The 23,101-nt window shown below is 40.1% G+C and overlaps 1 protein-coding gene across 4 annotated transcripts in view; it reads left to right on the top strand.

Annotated features, from left to right (window-relative positions):
- The window catches only part of TBC1D14 (TBC1 domain family member 14), a 75,561-nt gene that overhangs the window by 18,783 nt on the left and 33,677 nt on the right, over positions 1–23,101 (top strand). For 2 of the 4 annotated variants that reach the window (XM_072861900.1, XM_072861901.1), the window contains exon 3: positions 4,575–4,695. The exons of 1 other annotated variant lie outside the window; for it this stretch is intronic. In XM_072861900.1, the coding sequence (XP_072718001.1) occupies positions 4,575–4,695 (121 nt within the window). Of the gene's footprint in view, positions 1–4,574; positions 4,696–19,935; positions 20,075–23,101 lie in introns of those variants that run through there. One more of the 4 variants, XM_072861902.1, reaches the window with a different exon arrangement.

The following is a 23,101-nucleotide window of genomic DNA, read 5'->3' as shown; positions in this document are numbered from 1 at the left end:
CTGGCAATATATGAATGTGCAGTATGTATATATGACAACTTCAGTAAGTTTATCTTAGCAGTGCTTATAGAACCAAAATGAAGTGGTTCTTAAGTTTTATTAAAAAAATAAGGTTTTCCTGACACTGCTGAACTTATCTGTTGATATTAACTTCCTCTCTTCCCCACAAAAAAGGCAGTTGGGCTGATCAGTATACAGTAATGGTGCAGAATGTGTGTGTTCAAGCAAAAGACTGTTAGGTCTCTCTCCTGTATCAGAGGATGCTGTTTGTATGTATGTAAACATTAACTCTGGAGTTAGAATTAAATTCTCTTCAGGCAGGTAATTCCTCTCCACAGCTCAATTAAAATAACAAGGTTAAACAGCTGTTTGGTGCCAAATATTGTTTTTAGGGGACTGTGCAAAAGTAATTTTCTATTTGAAATGTTATCTCAGTTTAACTTCTGTGCTTAGTTTTCCTAAAATAAGCAGCTGCAGATACTTAGTGTAAAGTAGTTAACATATTCAATAGGAATGCAAATGTAACCCATGACACTTTAATGGCTCCACACTAATGATACTGCAGACATGATGTATCATGTCAGATATTCCTGTTAATATCCCTGTTGTAAATCAGCATGATGTGCTCTAATGGTTGTGAAGAGGACAATGAGACTGAGATAATGATCAGCATGTGATCTTTTCTTTCCAGGCATGTCAACCCTTCTTACATTCAAGATCTCAAATTAATTTTTCTATCTTAAAACACTTGTAATTAAACTTTGAGATCTTTTACCATAGGTTGTCTTTAGAGTAAAGGTTGGTTGGTTGGTTTGTTTTTCAAATAGAGAATTTTTCCTCCTTGTTAACCTGTATTTTCCATTAGGTAAGATCTCCTTAAGTTACCTGTAGAGTGGAATTTTTTTGTGAATTATTTGCTCAGAAGTGAGACTGCTTAGTGCTTTTCTTGAAAATCCTAGGGAGCTGTGTAAGCATGGGAGGAAAGGAATTCCTTTTTGTGCTGTGCCAGCAGAAAAATGAAAGCTTTTCCTATAAATTATTTGCTCTGATACATATATGGCAGAAATCATTACTTCTTTCTAAGGGAGTTGCATTTTGAGGGTCTACTTTCAGTCCAGAAGTCTCAAGTAGTGGCTTTATCAGGACCCTGTGGCGTTGTCCTGATTTATTGCAAAGCTCTGCAGAAATCGGACCAGAGAACATTCCATAGTATTTTTTTTCCTTAAGTTGTCTGAAACTAGGTGCAAAGGGAGCAGCATCTCTTCTGCTCCTTCCATGCCAGCCCAATGGTCATGTGGTTTACCTCTGGCTTGTTCCAGTCCAGGCAGATCAGGGTTTAACAATGTTGTGTGTCCTCAGTCAAAGCAAGAACAGGTTGTAGTTTGTGATTCTACATCTGATTGTGCCAATTTGTGGCTTCTGATAACGTTATGCCTTTTGGGAGTTTTGAGGCTTTTTGGAGTGCATAAAGAGTGTGGACACCAGCAAAACACCAGGACTTAGGCACAGAGAGCAGGGAAAAAGAGGAAAAGGAGAGCAAATTGCTCTGTACAGAATGGGAATTGTATGTTGACCATGCTTGGTGCTTTCAGTTGAATGTGTATTTTAAAGTAAAAAAAAAAAGTGAACTGGAAATCCCTGACATAGTACAAAGAGAGGAAGAGATGCCTGGTGCCCTAGAATGTACAGTGGAAATCACGTGGACAGAAAAGTGAGCTGAGCAAGTGCTGTGCCATCTGCTAGATAAGCTGTAGAACAGTTTACTTATTATGATGCTCCCTCTAAAGGGAAAACAGTTAGGATTGTGGAAATGAACTGAAAGCAAGTATGTGAGATTGACTTTTCAGATTTAGTTCATCTTACGCAGGCACTTGCAGCAGAGAGCTATTATACTTTATCATTCCGATTAATCTTTATTTTGCTCTGAGGTTAAAGACCTACTGCCGCTCTTAAAATCCCTCAGAGGAGATTGGGGGGATTGTTGCTTGTATATACCTGTGCTAGGAACCTCTCATGTGGATAGATAGGGAGAGAAAATTGCCTGTTTTCCTGTAATTTTCATGTTATTGCAGCGCTAATGAACTGTGTTGAAAGCCTTTTACTTTGCAAAAGAGGATTTGAATGTGCATGGAACTGTCACACAGGTGTGCCTCCTTGTGGGGCTCTTTGAGGTGTCCCTGATGCTAGAAGTTCTTGTTTTCTCTGAAGACAGTATGTAGTCTGGAATTCAGTTTGCTTGCTTCTGAAGTAGTAACAACCTTTTGCAAGAACAGCCAGCCTGTCTTGCGTTGCGTATCCTGTTTACCTGCAGTGGTTTTGATGATGTTATTCCTGTCATGTTTTCCTTTTTATTCCTAGATATTTTATAGAACGTGCTTGATATTTCTCCATTTTAAATTAACTAAACATACATATAAAAAGTAATCTCATGTCTGTCTGTCTTTACATTTTATTTCCCTGGTAGCTGTCTTAAATGATCCTATAAATCCATCATCTCAGGCTGTCTTACATACATGTTATGAACTTGGGCAGGGGTAAGAAGATAATTACATGCAGAAGCCCTTCAGGGTATTAAATGCTCAGACAGAACGGATTCTTTCTATTGCCAAGGTGAAGGAATTGCTGGTGAAAAGAAAGCAAATTCAACTGAGATATCTTTTATGGAAGTTGTTTTTATGATGGTCTCTTTCCCAAGCACTAGCAGTTGTAGTGGTAGCAGTGTAGTTGAACTTGTTGATTAATGCTCTAGTTAGCTTATAAATCTCTTAAGTAGCATTACAGCTGTAATGATGAGCTACAGGAGAGCTTCGTAACACTGAAATAGAGTATGTTAGTTATAGAGACAAAGCAAATCTTTGGTTTTGATCCAGTAGTTTAGCTGTAGAGTTATAATTTCATGCTTTGAAAAAAGTGGAAAGAGGGAAAACATGGCAGTATGTTTCTATGTTTTCCATACTGTTCTTTAATGCTTTCCCTACAGTTATTTCCCCCACATCTTTATACGATTTTTTATGTGAGGTGAGGTAGGGGAGAGCTGAAAGGGGTTTGTAGAAGTGCAGTTACTGCTTAGCTTTGACATCAGTTGTTACTGACTCGTGTGATTTCTGTACCAAAACACTTTGTTCTTATCTTATTAATATGATAATCTGTTAGTGGTTTGGGTTTCAAGGTAACCGTACCCTTGTGATATAGAAGCATGTGATCATTTGTGTAAATATATGCATATTTAAGGATGGCAGTGCACCCTGTTAACCTTATATAATACGTTCCAGCGTACTCTGACGTTTGTGCTTCAATTGTTTTTCTCGTATTAAACATTTCTCCTGTATTCCAAGCAATGCTATCTCTGCTGTATTTATGATATTGTTCATGTTAGCTGATCCAAAGTGGCCAGGAAAAATAACTTTTTAGTTGTCCAGGTTGTTCCTATTGCAGATGTATATTCAGTCTTTTTAGAACATGAAGCTCAATATAGTTTTATTTCCCAAACTGCTGCACTTTATGAATAAGAAGCAATCTGTACTTGGTGGGTCAACCCACTGGGCATTAAGGTAGTAACTGTAAGTAAGGAAAATCAGTAATGCCAGACTGGAAGCATCCGTGGTATGAAGGTGCTATAGCTGCCTGCTCTTTGAAGTAGCAAAAATGCTTTTGTCTCAGTGGAATTTTTTTATCTTTTAAATGAGGGAGCAAAAGCCTATTGTCAAGTTCCCAGAAAAACCTACCACAAGGTGTGTAAATAATTGAGCTAACCTGGACATGTTTGAATATTCGCTGAACTAGACAGTAGGGCAAAAGAAAATCTGTTACTTTAATAATCTAGACATGCCACGGGTGTAGAATATCTGTTGTGCTCTTGGAGGAGCTGAGTGCTACCAAAAGCATGAGGACTGGTCTGTACTGTATGTCCAGTTTTGGAAAAACATAGTTGTGGTGAGAAGACATAAGTCTGGCATATTGCTTTATGATTAAAAACTAGCAATGTCAATAAAAATAATTTCATTTTCAGTGGCTTTATGTCTAGCTTGATGACTGTTATTACAGTATTTAAGCTGGTTAATTTGAGACATTTGAGAGGGACCTCAGAATTAATGTGTTTTGATAGCTGCTTTTAAGGTTATTCAGGAAAAGTAGTCTTTTATGAAAGCAGATCAAATACAGTAAATGGCTACTATGCCTGCAACTTTTTTGTGATTTTTTTTTTTTTGGTAGTAGTGTGTTGTAACAGGCAGGTGGAGAATGTTTATGCAGCAAGAGATTTAGTGTCTTCGACTTACTTTAAAAGAATGAGGCTGAATGATCTAGAGGGAGGCTGAAAAAGAAGGTTGCTTTTAGAAAGTTACAAATGAACTTTTTTTAATCTACTAAAAATTCTTATTTAACCAAGTCCATTGCCTAGTATGGTGATAATACTGCATGGTGTACCTCTTGAGGATGGGAAACAGTGCCTGCCAGCACAACCACAAGAGGAGTTGGAATATGTGATTGTGATACATAAAGTTAGCAAATTGTCTATCCTTCTGTTTATTATAATTAATCAACCCTTTTTCTTAATCAAACTTTTTTTTTTGTAGGAATTTGTTTACCAGAAAGCAAAGTGCAAGATTTGAAAAACAAAATGATGTAGGATGGAAGTTGTTTGGAAAAGTACCTCTCAGAGAAAACTCACAGAAAGATCCAAAGAAAATACAAAAGGTATTTGTTTAACTCTGTTAGGATTAGTGGTAAATGTAGAAGCCAGTTAAGTTTATGATCTGTATATATGACTGTGAAATCTATTTGTTGGATGAGTTGTGCACAATTTCTCGGACAGTATCAAAGAAGGTTCTTCATTGAAATTTTACTTCTATTGGAACAGTGCCATTCAAAAGAATATGTTCTATATGGTCATTACATTGAGTACTCCATGAAAGCACATACCACTTCGGTATAAAGCATTTCACGTGAAGATTCAAAGTATATGAACGTGTATTTGTTTTTTTTATAATCAGGCTTAGTAGGTATTTTGAAAATCTTTCACAGTTCTTTATCTTGTTCTAGCTGTCAGTGGTTTGTGGCCTTTGTGTCATAGACCCATCTATAACATGCTGTTTGAAGGGAAATTGTGTTCTGCTGTGCCTTGGCTTATTTGTGCTTAAATAGTAATTAAAAATACATAAATTCAAGGTGGAGTGAATGGTAGAGTGACAGAAACTTGTGTTGGAATGCTAGTTTCACCCATTCCTTGTCTTCTGAAGTATTTGCTGTTTGGAGTTGAAATTTTCCATGTGTGGGCCTTGATGAAAATTTGGTTACTGACTTGAAATGTTGGAACAATACAATACAGTTCAGGATAGGTGAGTGGAATAAAATATTTTTTTTTCCTTGTACAGTATAGTTCAAAAGGGAATGTGTATTGAAATTGTTTATTGAAGTGGTTCCCTGAATAGAGAAAAACTTTAAAAGCATCAGAAACACCAAAGGATTTAGGTTTCTCCCTGTCTTCATTGCTGATTAACTAGTTTTGACATTGGTTTTTATGTGTGTCTGTTGCTTATATTTGCCAGTAGTTAGAGCCATGATTTGTCAAATTTTAGCAGCTGTTTTTGGGGATGGGGGGGGGGGGGTGAAGAGGTTGTACAAAAATCTTTTCAGGCCTTCCTTAGTGTATCATAAGAGAATGAAAAATACAGTGAAAACCCCTTTTCTCCTTCTCTGCACATCCCTTCTCAGCTATAGCATTATAACGTTGCTGAAAACACAACATTTCAGAGGGCTGGTTCTACTACAGATGAACCCAAGCACATTGCTAGTGCATCAAATAACCTGCCTTCCCAGTGGGGAAAAGTCTTGTGAAATCCAACTATGTGGTCAGTAGTTCATGAGCTGCTCTTTCAGTGAGAAGAAAACATCCTCTCTCAATCTGTCTCACTTGATCTGGGATTTTTGGATTGCATATAGGCATTTTATGTGTTTGGGGCTTTTGTTGTATGTCATTCGGTTCTCACTTACGTTGTTCAAACCACTGTGGGACTGGGAAGGTTTGCATGGAGAGAGACCATGTAGTTAGAACTTCAAAACCAGCTGCTGTGGGTGAAATGAGAATGCTGATTTGAAGGACTGTGCTGCTTGATTTAGGGTAAAGTGCTCTGGAAATCCAGGTGTCTTCTGTGACTGTTCTTAGCTGTAGCTAGGCTGTTAATTTAAGTGAAGTTCAAGCAGCTTTTTGAAGTTGTCACTATGATCAACCATTCAGATTTATCTACAGCTTATCTCTATACAATTAACAGCTCCAAAGTGTTCACCAAAGATTTTTGATGACACAATTGAAGAGCCTTAATAATCTCAGTACTCAGACACTTAGCAGTGTATTTTATTGTAGTCATCTCTTTGATAAGTTGGTAAATAATTTAACATTTCGTGGTTGTTGCTGGTACTGTGAATATTTTTCCTTTAGATCCAAACTATCTTACATTGTGAGTATTCAGTGTTCCTAGAACATTACAACTTTGAATGTTGTATTAAATTTGTTAGAAAAAAGTAGCTATTAAAGAATTATATGGTATGGTTTCCAGCCATTAGTGAGTTTCTGGCAAGATTGCAAGTCTGAAACAATTGTCTCCAATGCCTCTTGGATAACAATAACTAATTCTTCCTAATTTATTTGATGCTTTCCTGAAGTTATTTTTGACATGTAGAATTTGAGACATGGGTACTACTGTAAATAACTAATCCAGCCTCACCCAGCACCCAAAAGCACATCCCAATTTAGGTTACCCCTCACAGGTTGCTTTGACAATGACAAAGTAGCACTTGTGTTGCAGAGTTTTTTTCCTCATTTAGAGGCATGCTTTTAGCTCTTTGACTTGTGCCTAAAGAACTTGCATATCTGTAAGTGGAGGAGGTGACAGCATATGGCTGTTGGATTGATGCTTGTTGGGCAACACCAGTTCCTTCTCCTTTCTGGAAAAAAGGGTACTAGGCCAGACGAGTAAATGCTCTGGCTCTGTTTCTACCTTGAGGTATATATTTTATTTCCAAGGCCAGAAGAGTAGGTACTTGAAAGATCCTTATCGCACATATTGAAGAATTTGAAGGTATGCAGTGAAATGTGGGAGTTGGGGAAGAAGATGGCTGTGATAAAGGTAAACAGTTAGTGTCCTAATAAATTACTTCAGTGTCTGCACTTTTTGCTGTGGGGTGTGAAACAAGGTGCCTGAACTATTTCTTTTGTAGGTGGCAGTTAGTTGTCTGCACTTTATGTATGCTTTACTTGAAATTGGGCTTGATTTTTTTTTTAATTTATTTTTCTTCCCAGAAGTGGGACAGACATCAAGGGCCTTCCTTAAAGCTCAGTGCAGTGGGAGTTACACTTACATTATATGAAATCCACTATAAACACTAGGTGCCCCGAGAAGCCGATCGTTTGGGGATGCAAAGTTGGTGACTGTTTTGGAGCTTGAGACCCCATATCTTGATCACCAGTGTTTCATGACTTGACTACCACACTGTCTTATGCAAAGAGATGTGGAAAATATTGTGGAACACTCTTACATGAACTTGTCAGTATGGGAGCTGGGTCTTGAGGACTGTATGGGGAGCTGCAAGGCCCTGAACAATGATGGCAACATCGTAATTGTTAATTGAACGCTGTGAGCTCTATGTATTGAGTGAAGTGTGTAGAGCACCCAGTCCAAGTGGAAAATGCCACCTAGACAGAAGGGACTAATTCAAAATCTAAGTATTCTTTTAACGTAGCGTTCTGTGTAACTTCCTATACACTTCAGGAAAAACAAACTGGAGGGAGAAAAGGGAGGGTCAGTTTTTCTGACATCATGGGAAATCAGCAGGGTTTTGAACCCTGCTGTCTGTTGATCTCTTGAGTTAACATAGCAATTCATAGCAGCAGTCACCTGTCACTCCATGCCTTGAATTTCTGATTATATTACACAACTGGGCTTGTGCAAACTTAGAAATAGACAGACATGGCTCATGTGCTGCTGGCCACAGTTATCATGGGTATTGCTTCCTTCCCATAGTACACTTTATTGCTCCAGTCTTCCGTATGTGCAGGATTATCTGACTTCATTCATAGGATTCTGTAGTCTGACAGACTTATTTGTAATTTTTGTGCTGCTGACATGATGAACAAAAGAATTGTGCGTTGGTGGGCCCTTGTAACTTAACTGTTCATCACTCTGCCTCTTGGGTATTCATCTGGATTTGTACTGAAGACATACTCAGTGCCCTGTTAAAAGGTTTCACGCCTGTTTGCTGGTGGCAGAAAACGGACAGGCTTCTGAGAGTCTGTTACTTGAGATGCCTCAAGTTTGGGAAAGGCTGGAGGTGTAGACTGTGCCTTCCTCTTGAGCTTGACCCCGTCCCTCCTGTTCCAGTTGCTGCCTCTGTTGGTGCTGATACTTGAAACAGGGATTGTTTATTGAGCAAGAGCCTTTCCATTCTCTGGCTGCTCAGGCTTGACTTACTGATTCTTTTCAAGGGAAAAAAAACCAAACGTATTCATACCACGGAGCCCAGATCTTCCTGCAAACTGTCTGTTCACAGTGATGTTATTGTCTATGTGGTAAAATACTCATTAGCCCATAGATTGTAGGAGCCTCAATCTGCCTGACTACAGAGGCTTTTGAGTAGTGTTTATATTAGCAAAACCTTGGTCTAAGTTAATTCTGAAAGGCAACTTAGATAAATTCTTCATTGTGATTTTTACTCGGTTATGGTTTCCCATCTTGGAAAAAATAAATTAAAAATTCAACTTTAGACTGTCGAAAGTCCTTTGGATTATCTAAGATGCCACAAAATAGCCTGACTGTAGTAGTAGCTGCGGTTATCTATTTCTGTTTGTGTGTGTCCTCAAGTTTCACATACCTAGAGCAATCCATCTGATCATACCTGCTTGGTATGAAGTTCTTTGTGCACAGGAACTAAGGTGACTGAGCCACCAAGTAATCCTTTCTCAAGCCAGCTTCTTTTGCTTTGGACAGACATCAAAGAAATCCTTTGTGCCAGGTCACTAATTAGAGCCCTGTGACTATCCCATTTGGCTGTAGACTCCTATAATGAGTTCATTGGTATGCTCATGGTTCCATCTTTTGATACATTTTTTTTTTTCCAGAATGAGATGAACAAGGTTAACTGTAAACTTAGTCTTCTGAAGATAAGGATGTTTGTGTACACATTTTTTAAACTTATATGAAGGGAGTAATCTTTAAATACATTCATACTGTATATTGTTCTGATACTTTCCCCATAATAATCTCATCTGGGATTGAAAGAAATTTGCAAGAAGGAATGCAATTGTAAGATACATGTTTAGGTAGAGCATGAAGGGGGGGGGGGGGGGGGAGTAATTGAACTGTGAAGTGGCTAAAGATTGTTCTTAGAAATACCAGTTCTTATTTCCTTCTGGCCTGCTACTTAATAAATAAATGAGGAAAACACCAGACCCTCAAACTTCAGTTGCCATTCACAAGTTGAGCGTTACTATACCACAGCTAAAGATGCCTGTACATATACAACTGAGGCCAGACACAATTTGTAAGGAGTGGTAGCATTTTTTTCTGTCTGACCTCTGACCAAAAGAATGGTCAGACAGGTTTTTGAGCACATAAGCCTTTTCTCAAGTCCTATGAAAACTTCTAACAGCACTCACTTGTTCAACTACTAATGTAAGACATGGCATCATAGTTTATTTTAACAATGTGGGAATTAAAGTCACTCCGGCTAAGTTGGTGTTTGGCCTACTTTTACTGCTGACAGTATACATAAATATTTCTTTTTTGATAAAGAATCATTATTGGCATAGGCTGAGGTTGGATTGCTTTGCATCGTCACCAAGAGGTTTTGTGCAGTTAAATGTTTTAAAGCTTAAAAGCTGTTAGAACAAGTAATCTTGTCTAAGAAGCTGGAAGTACATTTACAGTGGAGGTTTGCATGATTAATTTTTTGTATCAGTTATCTTCAGGAGTCCTGCTTGAGCAGAACTCGTTATGCGAGTTGCTTTTGTAATTGATATGTGAAAATGCACTAGAAATCAGATGACAGTACTTCACTAAGAGTAATAACCGAAGTTAAATTCTCTTCCCTTCCAGTAGACTGTACAGCTGAGCTAGGCTTTGTAGTGACTGTTTCTTTCAGGAACTTTTTTCAGGATTGGCAAGAACAACAGATGTAAATACCATAGGTTTGCAACTTCTTCCCTCCCGCCCCCCCCCCCCCCCCCCCCCCCCCCGTTTCCCCCAGTGGTTTTGTTAGCTCTTGAAAAAGAAATTCCTTTAAAAATTAAAGAGGAGGTAACATTGTTCTCAGCATATCATTTGGTTGTCTCCTCTCATGTGATCAGTCTTCACAGAACTTGTTTGCAACTGGCCAGTCAAGATCTTGTGTATTAAGAGACTAATGTGTATAGAGGAAAGTCAGATTTTAGCTATATCCTACCCTATCCTATCCTAGAAACATGTAACAGCTGTCTTCCCCAGAGGAGCAGCTTCAATGAAATTATTTTTCTATATTGTATATGTCTTTTTTCTGTAATATGAAAGTCCATTTTTTTAATCAGTGCGTAATTTTTTCCCTTCTAAATGTGCTATGACCCTATGAAGACTGCTTGGTTTAACTTTAGCTATATGAATTCCAATAAGAGCTCAATGGAATGTCTTAATTTTCTTTGAGCTTCAATACCAGTAAAATTCAGCACATACAACACTTGAGGCCTTTCAATAGCAATCTTTACTCATAAATTCATGTCTAAATATTTTATTATCTCATTTGCTGACATTCCATATCAGAATATTTAGAATTTCTTAATGGCAGTTCCTTAATAATAAAACATAGCTATGATTTTTAACCTAGGGATTGTCATCTTCCCAAACTTAGAAGGATTTCTGTTCTGAAAGCCATAGTGTGCTCTTGGGGGGGTGGTGGGGGAGACTTCAACCCCCTCTAAAGATAAAGTTTCAAATAAATGAATTGCTGGGGAGTTGGATTCCAGCCATGAAGCCACCAGTGATTAAACCAGTCTGCCCACCTCAGATGCAGTGGAAAACTACAGGGGTTTATGTGCAGCTGTGGGTAACAAGCTTGTCTGTGCAAGGCCCCAGGAGCAGATTTCAGGCATGTGGTAGGTGGGGTGGCAGCGTAAGAGCTTATAGCCAGGCTTTTTGGTACACCTTGCTTGTTCTGCACTTAACCACTACAGCAAAGTCATTTGAGTCAGATTTTTCAGACTTGGTGATCACATTAATACAATATTGCTTCTATCATACGAGGTGCAAGCAGTGTGTTCCCACCCCCTCCTACCAAACTGTTTTGATTTCTCCCTCTCCCCCCCAATCATTTCTGTATTTGTTTCTTTCAAGGAGAGGGGGAGATGGAAAAGTGTCATTCTTTTTTGCTACCAATGATAAAATTTCCCAACTGGGCTGTCTTCACAGCTGGAGACACAACAGGCTTTCTTCTAAGAGTGATGCACTAACAGGAAATAAATAATTAGATCATGACTATATGTGGCATCAACATTCCAGTCAATTAAAAGCAATTGTACTTAAGAGGCTTACTCTGCAGCATATGATAAAGTGAAAATGTGCTCTCAAAACAGCTAAATACATTGCTTCGCTCATAGGTGATGCTTTTTAATGGGATGAATAGTTAAGCTTACAACAGTACTTGAGGAAAAACCTTTGTAAATTGATTTGGGTCAGTTATTCAAGTCGATCTTCACTTGATTTTCCCTTTGTTTTTTTTTAAGCTATAATCCTAGTTGATTAATAAAATCACTTTAGTCAAAGCCTGTTTTTTTGGCTTGGACCTATTAGGTGGAAAAGAGTTGCAGAGCAACAGCACCCAGCAAGAAATACTGAAATAAATTACTACAATCCATGCTTTAGGCAGATGGTGATAAGAGCTCCTTTTGAGAGCGGTGTGTTTTATCCAGGAAAAAAAAAAACCAAACCAGAGAAAAAAGTCCCCTGACTGCTGATGTGTGGAGGTTCTCCTGCAGCTCCATGTGCAAGAGCACTCCAGATGGAAGCTGTGCAGCGTGGCTAGCTGTCGCCGTGTGTTCCGCTTCCTCTTGCCCTCTGCTGTTGGGTGGCAGTTGTCTAAAAATACTGAGCTTTTCTAAGCATTTGTCTTCACCATGATTTACACTCTATTCAGATAGACGATTCAGGGCCTTTTGAAGAGGAAGTGGTTGATTCAAGCTGGCTGCTGATTCTGGCAGGAGCTAGATCTACAATTTTGGATAAAGCAGTGTCTTTGCTCATACTGACTTTGTCTTTGGATAGATCACTGGATAAATCATTGTGACTAATGGCTATAGCTGTTAATGGCAGGGTGAGTGTTTGCATGTAGACTTCATTCATACTTTAAAGTGTTGTAGGCTATAAACTGTCTAGTGCATTTTTTTCTGTCCTGCAGTAGAAGTCCAAGGGTGTAGATGAGTCACTTCCTGCGTTCTCCTCCTCTGGGTTCATTTCTATTTGTCAGCCTTCAAAAAGGCAGGATTTGAATCTGTCATGGTGTGCCCAAGTTCCTTTAAGAACAAAGAAACAGAAATGCAATTGCAGTGCAAGGAGGCATAGTTATTGTGGTTAGTCTGAAACTAACCTATGCTTATTCTTGTTGCAATCTCTAGAAATAAAGGTGTAACTCTAATGTTCCCACTTAAGAATTATAACCCAAAACTTGCAAGTTGCCTTAAAGCACTGCAGTTTCATGTCTTTCCTTCTGATCCAATTAAAAATATTTTTATTTTATTGTAGTCATATGTAAAAGGCATCTAATTGTTGTGGAAGTAAATAAAAATAAGTAAAGAAAGGAAACCTATTTTATCACTTATGAAGTCCTAATATATCTTTTTCTTTTCAACAGGAACAACTGTACTAAATAGATTATTCAGCAATTCCAGTAGGCTGTATTACTCTACAAAGTGTGTGTTGCCCTTGTCCTGACTTCAAAATTACCTGCCTCAAACAAACGTACTATCGTATTTAAACAGATAAAGCAAGAATAATAGCTTCCATCCACAGTAAATGAAAGGGTAATTTAATACTACAGTAGAAGGATTGCTCCTGAGTATTTCAATAATAAAAGAATGTAATAGGATGCACCCAGGTATCATAATCTAGCAGAGTCTAGCTGTCCAAGTGCTGCTTTTGATGCTCTTGGAACTTCTTCCCTTATGAACATGTGAAAGCACAGAATATTTTACGAAGGTTAGGCTAATAGAAAATAATAGGCTTTGAATATCAGTTTTAACAGTTATGGCAAGCTACAAAGTACTTTTTGAAAGGAAGTGAGAGGCCTCCAGTTTTAAAGCTTTTATTTCAGCTTTATCACTCTCTAAGACTCCTCATAAATTGTCTTGGTCAAAAGCGCTGGAAGCTGGAGGGATCCTAAATAGGTGTAACAAGCGGTGTTTAAGGATAGGTATCTCCTTTCTGGGATAAAGATACTAAATAGGTAGAAGTATAAGCTTTGTTAGTTGTTACTGCAGTTAAAATGTCAGGTGCTAGTCTCTACTGAAGGGTCTGTTTCAATACCTGTGGTATGTTTTAGAGGAAATGCAGCAAGTTCAAAGTTGTGCAGTGAGATCACAAAGGTTGCCTGTCTTAATTGAATTGGTTACTCTGTAGCCCGAGCTGATGCTTAGCATTAGATGAAATATAAATTCATATGCGCAAATTATTTTTAAACGCAGGAAGGCACAAATTCATGGAAAAATGCTTGACTTCTGAGGATGAAGTAAACAGCTCTTCTACCCCCAAAACTTCAAGGCCAGGGAAGACAACTTTTCAGAAGACCTGATACATCGGTGGAAGTTTGTTCTCATTTGTTGTTAAATGAGGATCCAACATGGAGCTGGCATTTGTGTGTCTGATAGTGCTTATAGATAGATACTTAAACACCTACGTCTTTGTGTAGCCAGTAAGTTTTTTCAGTGTAGTAACCTTCCACCATGCATGCTGATAAGCACCGTACAGGAGGCTTTCAGATTTTTTTTCTTCCCGTTGGTTTTGGAATGAAAATAGAAGTCTGTAGAGAGCAAGCCTGGAAATACCAGTAGATACTTTTGAATGTTGCATTGCACAAACACTTGGGAAAACATTGCTGTGAAGCAAAGCTGGAGATAAATACTTAAAGGCAGGTGTGTCAGCCTCTAAATATTGTGGTGGAACTGCCTATCCTAACAGGAGAATAGAACTTGCATTGCTAAAATGTAAAATTAATTGAGAAAGCTTTGCTAGACTTCAGTATGTTATTTTTGTATTAAACAGAAGCAAGCTCCCAAGAAATGCGACCCAGAGGTTTTCTTTGTCTGTCTTCCAGTTTATACATCTCAAACTTCATCTAAAATTAAAGAATAGGAGGGAGGTGAAGGTTTTGAAAGGCTAACTCTTATCGTGCTCACTAGCAACAACAAACAAAGCTGATGTTCTTTGGCTCTGCAAAATGAATGGAGTTACTGTATGTGTGTTATTGGAAACCCTGAGGATCTGGATGTAAGGATTTTAAAAAACCCAGACTGGTACTTTTTCCTTAAGTGTCTTTCTGAAGAAAGACTGGGAAAATATTTATTCATATTTTATGTTCTCATTCTCCCTCTCTCTCTCAGAGGACACTTGATCTCATTTTTCGACATGATTTTATTACACATTTTTTGGTGCCTGCTAGTAATTTCCACATAAAAATTTTCTTTTGCTGTATTGAGAAGTTGTCTCTTTAGCATGACAAAGTTCAGTGGAAAACAGTTTTATGAATATTAAAGCCTGGAAATAGTAATTGCTTTAAGCTAGACTATGAAGGTGTGTTGCCTTCCTTCACATATTTTATTTACATTTGTGTGTAGCTTTAAAAAAACTACAGTCTCTTCTCCTCAAGACTGAACCTTAAGTTGTAAAGAAGATTATACTCTGGAAAATGTACATGTTGATTCAGTTTTTTGTAAAATTAAATACCAAATGCACAAGAGTCTGACAGTCTGAACAGATTATGAGAGATAACATGATGCACAGCATCAGTATGAGTACTAAAGCTTTTATTAGACATGTAAGAAATTGGCATCAGTAACTGCTTCAAGGGTAATTTCAGCGATCAGAGAAGCAAACATGGATGTAGAAAACCACTCAAAGAGGCTTTAGTGCAATAGACTTACCGCCTTGCTTTTCTGTCATTTCTAAGGGCAGACAAGTATCAAACTTGAAAAGGTCAGAGATCCTTAGAGATGCACAAATTTTGATGAGGAAGCAGAACAGAAATTAGTGGAGGGATTTGAAGGGGCGGGGGGGAGTGGAATATGGTTAAAAGATCAAGTGAAGTACCTTTTCTCGCACTAGTTCGGTGTACGTACGGAAGTCATGTAGCTAAATACAAGCTTGCACATACTTACCTACATAGACAGCTGTTTGCAAACAAAAATAGTAACTGTGTGCTGTGGTGGGTATCTGAACGGCATAATAATGAGTTGTGCATTGCAAAGTACATGGCATTCCTGGGTGATGTTTACACTGTCTTGAAGACTGCAAGTATTTGAGATCATATTTGCAACTGATTTGAGAACTTGCAAGATAAAATGCCATATTTCTGTGACTCCTTTCCCATATCCCAGGGTTAACCTGGTGCTTTGGCCGTTTCAGAATGGCATCAGCATGAAGCTGGCATGACATGGAGAGTCCTTTTATTTCTGTGTCTCGCTCAGAATGAGGGGGACAGTTCCGACACGCTCTTCAGCCAGACCAAAGAGCATGTTATTTGAGACTGGATAGGAAAGATAAGCTTTCTTCTGCAACATCAGCATTAATGTAAAATGTCAGAAGAAAAAGTTGCTGAAAGATTATTTGGTGCTGAGGCTATACAGAAAATTGAGGTGGAGAGATCAGTGAGCAGACATATAGTTTATGTAAAACTATGTTTTTACATGAAGTCCATATCCAGTGTAATCCTGGTCCCTGGAAGTGACATTTAAGGGGTATGCTGAAAGCAGGTGTTGGTAGTATTTTATTCTAGCAGATGTTCATTAAAAAAAAAAGTAAAATAACCATTTAGCTTGTATTCTCTTGCTCAAGCACTTAGCAGATGGTTGCCCTTCTGGAAGCCTTTCTTGTAGATGTTTCCGCTTGTTTGATACTGTAGCGTATCAGATAGTATCAGTATATAGGGAAACTGTGTGCATGTTTGTATATGCAGATTAAATTACAGTCTTTTCAGTGTTTGAAGTAGTAGGGGGTTTTTTGTTACTGTGACTCACGGGAGTCACTTGTAACAGTATGCTGTACAATCTGATGAAAGATCCCACATTTGACAATAAATAGCTTTTCTTAAGCCACATGGCTCATAGATATGCTTTGTCTCCGAGTACTTCAAATATGGGGAATGATTCTGGCTTCCTTCCTTTTTTTTTTTAATAAAGCGTGTCACTCTATATGAACCAAAAAGCACTTAAATTATTTACATATAGCACAAATGAAATGTGAACCCTGAGGGTGAGAACCATCTGATACATAGCATGTTGCGTGATTAGAGGTGAGAGAATCCAAACCAGCAAGCTGTTGTTCTTTCTTGGAAGACCTAACTTGGCCTTATCTAGGCTTAGGTTTTAAATGTTCCTTAATTTGGTGCTTCTGTTGCTCAAAATATGATGCTATAAAAATACATATATGTAAAAATTGCTAAAATAGTCCAGTGGCTGGAGTACAGGGCTGCAAAGCAGAGTATGTGGCTTCTAGTTCTCTCTTCACTGTTAACTTTATGGAAGATGTGTGCATTATTTTATTCATTTAACTTCAGTGTGATTGCATGGGACCAAAGGTGCAAGCCCAAGTTTCCTATCGCTTTCAATCAGAAGAGAGAAGTAGATACTTTTCAGGGGAAAAGGGGGAAATTTCAGAGCACTTGATGCCTAAAAATAGATAGCGTGAGGTTTTCCTCATGTGAACTGGCCGTGGTCTCTTACCCTTACGTTGCTTAAGCATTCCTAATTTGTTATGTGTGGAACAGGAGAATACTGTGGTACTAAAGACGAGAAGGATGTCCTGGTGGAAGATAAAACATCACGGACATAATGTTATTTCATTCAAGTTCTGTCATCACATTGCTATCTTCTGCTCTGGTATCCTTTCTCTAACATAAGAGGATTATATATATATTTAGATGGGTAAAGCAAGTAGGGCTGATGGTTCTTGAACCATTAGTTAATTGTAGAACTTTCCAGATCACTTTGGCAAAGTGTGCGGGTTGAGTGTGCAACTTGGATTTCTCGGGTTGTTAGATCAGTAACTAATAAACTAATTGCATTTCAGAATAGTTCTGTACTGGTTTGGGAGTTATATAAACAGCCCTCATAGATATCCCTTAAGGGGAGTTGTTTGAAAGTTTAATGTCTGAGCTCAGCAGTTTGTATTCTCTTTCTGTTAAGTTTTGAAGGATATTCTCATAATCTGATCTTTGCCTGAGGTGTCAGTGTCCTTAAGTTCTCTTTGATTACTGTATATGTAAGAGTCTCCATTAAAATTACTTTTCTATGGCCTGGTGCCATGTCAAGAATCAGATGTTAGTTTCCCAACTCAAAGATCATCACAAGTTTCATGATCTGCTGGTTTCAATTAAGCTTCTGAAGGAAACGGTCCTGCCGCTTGCTACTTTTCCTTCCTTTTACTTCAACACTTACATTGCCCCACAGCAGACGTTACCAGAGTAACCAAACTAATCCATCAAAACAAAATGTTAGTTTTTATCAGTATCGTTTCCCCAATCTAGTGTATTGTACAGTCACACAACTGCTTATGGTGGCACAAAAAAATGGTGTGGGGGCCAGAAGGGCAGGGGAGGGCAGTGAAGTGCTGGGTGTGTACCAGTTTAAATTTATCTGGTAAACCACTTTAAATAAAAGGCAAGAGATTGCGGATGGACAGATGGACATGCAGCAGAAAGCTATGAAGCAACAGGAGGGAACGTTGAAGCAATATTTAGGTAGTAGTCAGACTCAAAACCCAGGAAAAAACAGTTTTCTGTTTGCTTGTGCAACCCTGGTCCAGTTCTTATCTCATATGCTGAATGAGGCAGGAATTCCAGTGGAAAAAAAAGATGTAATTAAAGCTTGTGCATAACTTGTTCGAGTGGCCTCAGGTACTTTTATAATTGAGGCAGCCTAAAAATAGTGAGTGCTACCAAATGTCTGTGTAATGTGTGGTTATGGTTTGAGTTACAGAGAGTACTTAGCTTTTCACCCACAGCGGTATCTTCCTGTGTCACCAGGCATCACTCCCTCCCAGTCAGTGCTTTGCAGAATGCCTAGCTGATTGAGCTCCTCTTTTTGTGGATCAACAAATGGCTATTTCCTACATCCAGAAGAGCTGCAGTTTCGTTCTATTTTCAGCACGTGAAACCAGAGATTTACCACAGGAATACTATTGTCCACCTCAGGTTGCTCTTCCTCGTAATCTGAATGGGGTTTTTTGTGTTAATAGCTATAATTTTACATAATTTTTGTGTTAATAGCTATAATTTTACATAAATGTCTTTTCATACATGTGATAATTTACTGTTTCAGATAGCTTATGAGACAAAGCATTAGCATTGGAGGCTGTAGTGCTTTTCATGAGCTATGTTGACTTGCCGTTGTGGTAATTATTAGTGCTCTGACAGTAGATGCTTGGATGGCAGATGTCCGTCATTAACTGGTGGTGGGAATGGAGCTAAGATACTTTTAAACAGTGAGCTGTTCCTCATTTGGTATAATATTGCTGCATCCATGAATTAGATGAGCAGTCGTGGGTTGAAAACATTAGCTGATATAACTTATTTTCTCAAAATTGCTGTTATCTCAGCTTTTGCAAAGCCACATCTTGAAAGCAGAATACTGAAGTGACTCTGGTTGTTTTCGAGTCCGTCTTTGTTGCTCACTTTGTGGTTCAGGATCAGGCCTTGAGCAATGCAGCCTGGCAGCTGCAAACCATAGTCCATGAGGTTAAGGAATAATATACAAAATCCTTAGTACAGTGCTGAGAAAAGGACAACTAACGGTTGCAGATGAACAGATAATAGAATAAAATTTGGGTCTACCAAAGATGGTGCCACAGCAGCTTGGGTATTTCCCCTGAGTTCAGTAACAGAGCTTTTGGACGAAGGAAAAATGGCAAACCTAATTCATCTGGATTGAGGCAAAGTGTTTAACAAGATGTGCTGTGGAAGTTGTCTGAACGGTGGAAGATACAGATACACAGAGAGATATATACATCGTTTAGAGCTGTCTGAAGAGGACAGAGCATGAGTTGTACTGAAAAGGTGCTTATGCTGAGCAAGTATTTCAGCGTAACACTGCTGCCGTTTCTTCGGGCCTGGTTTAAGGGCCGGTGAGTTTTAGCTGCTCTTGCACTTGGGACTGTTACCGCGGCTGTCCCGGCGAGGCGGGGTGTCGGTACCCGGTACAAGCGAACGCCCGACTTGGAGCCAGGGACGTGGGGAGGGGAAGCGCGAGTGTGGGAAACCCACGGAGAGAGATGCCAGTGTATCCGAAATGCTGCCGCGTCCTAAAACAGCTCAAGTAATTCTGGGCTGGCTTAGGCAAAGGTAAAGGTGATTGTAGCTAATGCACCTGAGCTTGTGCAAGGTTTTCGTTATCCATCTTGGACCTAGATCTGAAGCGGGCTGGCAAGAGCTGCTCGAGCGGCACAAGAGGCGGAAAGCTGGTGCCAGGTGGAGCACGGCGCCTGGCAGGGCAACCGCTTGCCTTCCCCGGGGCGTCCGGCCGGGGCAGAGGCGTCTGTCCCGCCGGCCGGGGCCGCGTCTCCCCGTGGGGCCGCTGCCGGGCGCGCCGTGCGTGCTCAGGCAGCGCTGGGCGAGACGGAGAGAACCGATCGGGTGCGCCGGCTCCGCGGGTGATTAGCGGGGCTGGCGGGGCGGGGCGGGCGGAGGCGCTGCGCCCGCGGAGGGCGGCCCGGGCAGGGCAGGGCAGGGCCGGGGCGGGCGGCCCGCGAGGCCGTGCGGGCCCGGGCGGCGCCGCGGCGGGGAGCCAGGCCCGCGGTGCGGGGCGGGCATGGGGCTCCGGCGCCGCTGCCTGTGAAGGGCCGCAGCTTTCATGGTGAGCGAGGCCGCGGTGGGGGTGCGGGTGCGGGCAGCCGTGCGGGCGGGGCGGGCGGCTGCTGGGCGCTTGGGTCGGGGGCAGACGGGATGGGTGGGCGCGGACTTTAATGCGTGTCGGTAAAACCAGCCTTGGCCCCTTTTAAATCGCTCGGCTGCGTCTGGTAGAGAACCAACTTCCCGGGAAGGGGATCCCCTTTGTGTGAGGCGGGGCGGCGAGACCCCTGCCGCGGGTGGAAGGCGGCGGCACAGACCGGCCGGGGGCTTGGGCTGTTCTAGCGCCGAGGCTGCTAGCCGAGAGCCGGCGGGCGTGCTTACGGCCAGCCGTCTCCCATCCCGTGCAGGGCTGCTAGCCGTGGAGCAAGAGTCGAGCCGGCTGTCACCTAGCGTGAATATTTCATATTCGACTTCCTCGGAGAGTGGTTACCTTTAAACAAAGAGGGCCAAAACAAGATGACCTTGATAGAGCAGTTTGTGTATTGCAGGTTCAGTTATGCCGTGCTGCTGGTCCCCGGGAGGCTCGGTGCGTGTGCGGAGTCACACGGCCCTCTCCCGGCTAGCGCGGTTGATCTTTTAGCACTTGCACTGTGTTCTGGTGGGTTACTTGCGTTTCTTCGTAGAGCTGGTTTAGGATCCCTTCGCAGGTTACCTTCTCTGTCTTGAAGAATTGCGGAGGATCACCACAACTTGAGCTTCCTACATCTCAACTGCAAAGCTGTCAGGTTCCACCCAGAATTAAACTTGGTTTCGGGGGTGTGTTTTTCTGCTGTTTTTTTTTTTGTTTGGTTGGTTTGGGTTTTTAAAATGAGTGCTTTAATCTACAGCACATTCTCTTAGAACATCTTCAAACCCTAGTTCAGCTATTGTGGCTGAACGCTGAATAGGTTACGACGAAACCTGGAAGAAAGCCTAAGTGATCTCAGTGATAAGGATGTATTCTAAATCATAAACAATCAGCTTATCCTAAATTGATCCTAAAATTAACTTGCAGCCATATCAGGTTAGTAACCCCTAGTTACAGTATAGGATTTAAATAGATGGCTGAATTATTTGTACGTGTGAGAGATTTGAGTCTAGTTTAAAAAAAAAAAAAAGAAAAAGCTTAAAACGAGCTATTGTGTGGTTCATCCTATTGCAGTATGCCTGTATGTGCAAATACTTCTACTTGCTCAGTCAGCAGATACTCTTAATATGAGTTTGTGGAGCTTCAGTCTGCTTCATTGCTGTATCATACATTGTGCTCTGTTCAAAATTGCATTCTCTTCTTACTGGAATAAAAGATCATTTTCAGGAGCTTTTGTCTTCTGTGCATTTTGGGTGCTTTGTTTTTTTGTTTTTCTTTTGTTGGGATTTTTTTTGGGTGGAGTGGGAGTTTTTTTGTTTGTTTTTTAATTTTCCCTAATTAAAAAAGTCTTGTAGATAACGACTGTACCAACAGACATTTTTATTCTTTTTTGGCTACCACTGAAAAGGATGAAATTACTACAAAGGACTCATAATCTGATAAAATGTGCCACTCCCATTTTTGTGCTGGTCTGGCTTCTTTACTGTAGGGTAGTGCTGACTAAAGCATGTCAATGAATACTTGCTGAAATGCAGGGTGGGCTTTTGCTCTTTAAGAGGTTTGAATAACTGTACTAATATGCCAGTACTATAACTAGCCACCCATATTCCAAAATAAAACATTCCTTAAACAAGAAATTCTTGGAAGAATGATATGCGTAGTGCTGGTTTGGAAAACGTTGTGCTTAACTGAATGAGATTTCCAAATTATTTCTTCTATATGAAATAAAATCCCTATTGCAGCCCAGCGTGTACAGTTTTTCTCACCTTCCAAAAGCAATTTTGCTCTGCAGTTGGCTTTCGGTGAAATAAGACCCTGAAAATATTTTTTTTTAAGCCAAAATTAAGCAGCTTTTCTTGAACTTCTACTGTAATAAGCATTGGGTGCATGTGTTTTAATGTCAAGTTCTGCGATGCTTTAGGGAGATCAATATATGATGATTTCTGCATGTTAGCAGTTTCTTGTGGATGCTGGATGGTTTTTCTTTCACTAGTAGTGTCTCAAAGGAGTAAAAACATTAGATTTAGGGACAAGGTTCACCTTGTCTGTGGAAGCAGTAATAGAGGTTAATATTTTACTACGTTAATTTGTGAAAAATAGCTAATAAAAAAATCAGTCTCCTAGTAGAAACTGGGAGAAAGAATAACCATTTGCTTCGTTCGTGTCAGCATGGTGGATATACTCCCCAGGGGATGGTGCAGCTGAAGCACGTTATGATGGTGCACTCACACACTGGTCACTATCAGGTGCTTGCAAGGAGTTATTAATGCAAGAATAATGTTGTAGCTCTGTAAATATGCTGTCGATCACAGTACCTTTTTTACTATGTTTCTTTACTTATTTTCTCACTAGAGTTTTTTTTTAGTGAACAGCTTTGTCAGCATCAGCACTATCCCTTTACTAAACAAAGCTAAGTACTATTCAGTAGTTGAAATACGTTTTTCTTGGTTCTTTTCCTTGTTTTCAAACTGATGTAATGCATAGCAGCATTAACTGGTATTAATGAACCAGACATTCCAGACTCATGGCAATGTTTGCCGTCACAGCAATGCAGGCATCATAGGATTGATTGTTGAGACAGTGCCCAGCTAACAAACAAGGAAAAAGAGAGTTTTTCTCTGTCCCGAGAGCTTCACAGACCTGCACCTGTGAGTCCCACAAAACTAGCTTGAACTAGAATTGAATTGTACGACACAGAGTAGAAAACCACAGCCGTGTTGCTCTGTATTCGTGGGTGTTTTTCATCCATCCTTTTTATTTAAGTTAGTATTGGAGGAGAAGGCCTTTCTGGAAGTGGTAGGGATCTAAACTGGTAGGTTTTAGTTTCTGAATGATCCAGGCTGTTCTGATTGTGTTGGAAAGGTTGGATCTATTGCCCAAGGAAGTTTTGACATAATTGACAGGTTAGGTTGAGAGAATCTGAAATCAGTACCATTTGAGGAGCTGTTTGTGCTAACAGGAAAA

The sequence above is a fragment of the Ciconia boyciana genome, chromosome 5 (genome assembly GCF_034638445.1).
Source record: "Ciconia boyciana chromosome 5, ASM3463844v1, whole genome shotgun sequence".
Taxonomy (NCBI): domain Eukaryota; kingdom Metazoa; phylum Chordata; class Aves; order Ciconiiformes; family Ciconiidae; genus Ciconia; species Ciconia boyciana.
This window is presented reverse-complemented; position numbering and strand designations above follow the sequence as displayed.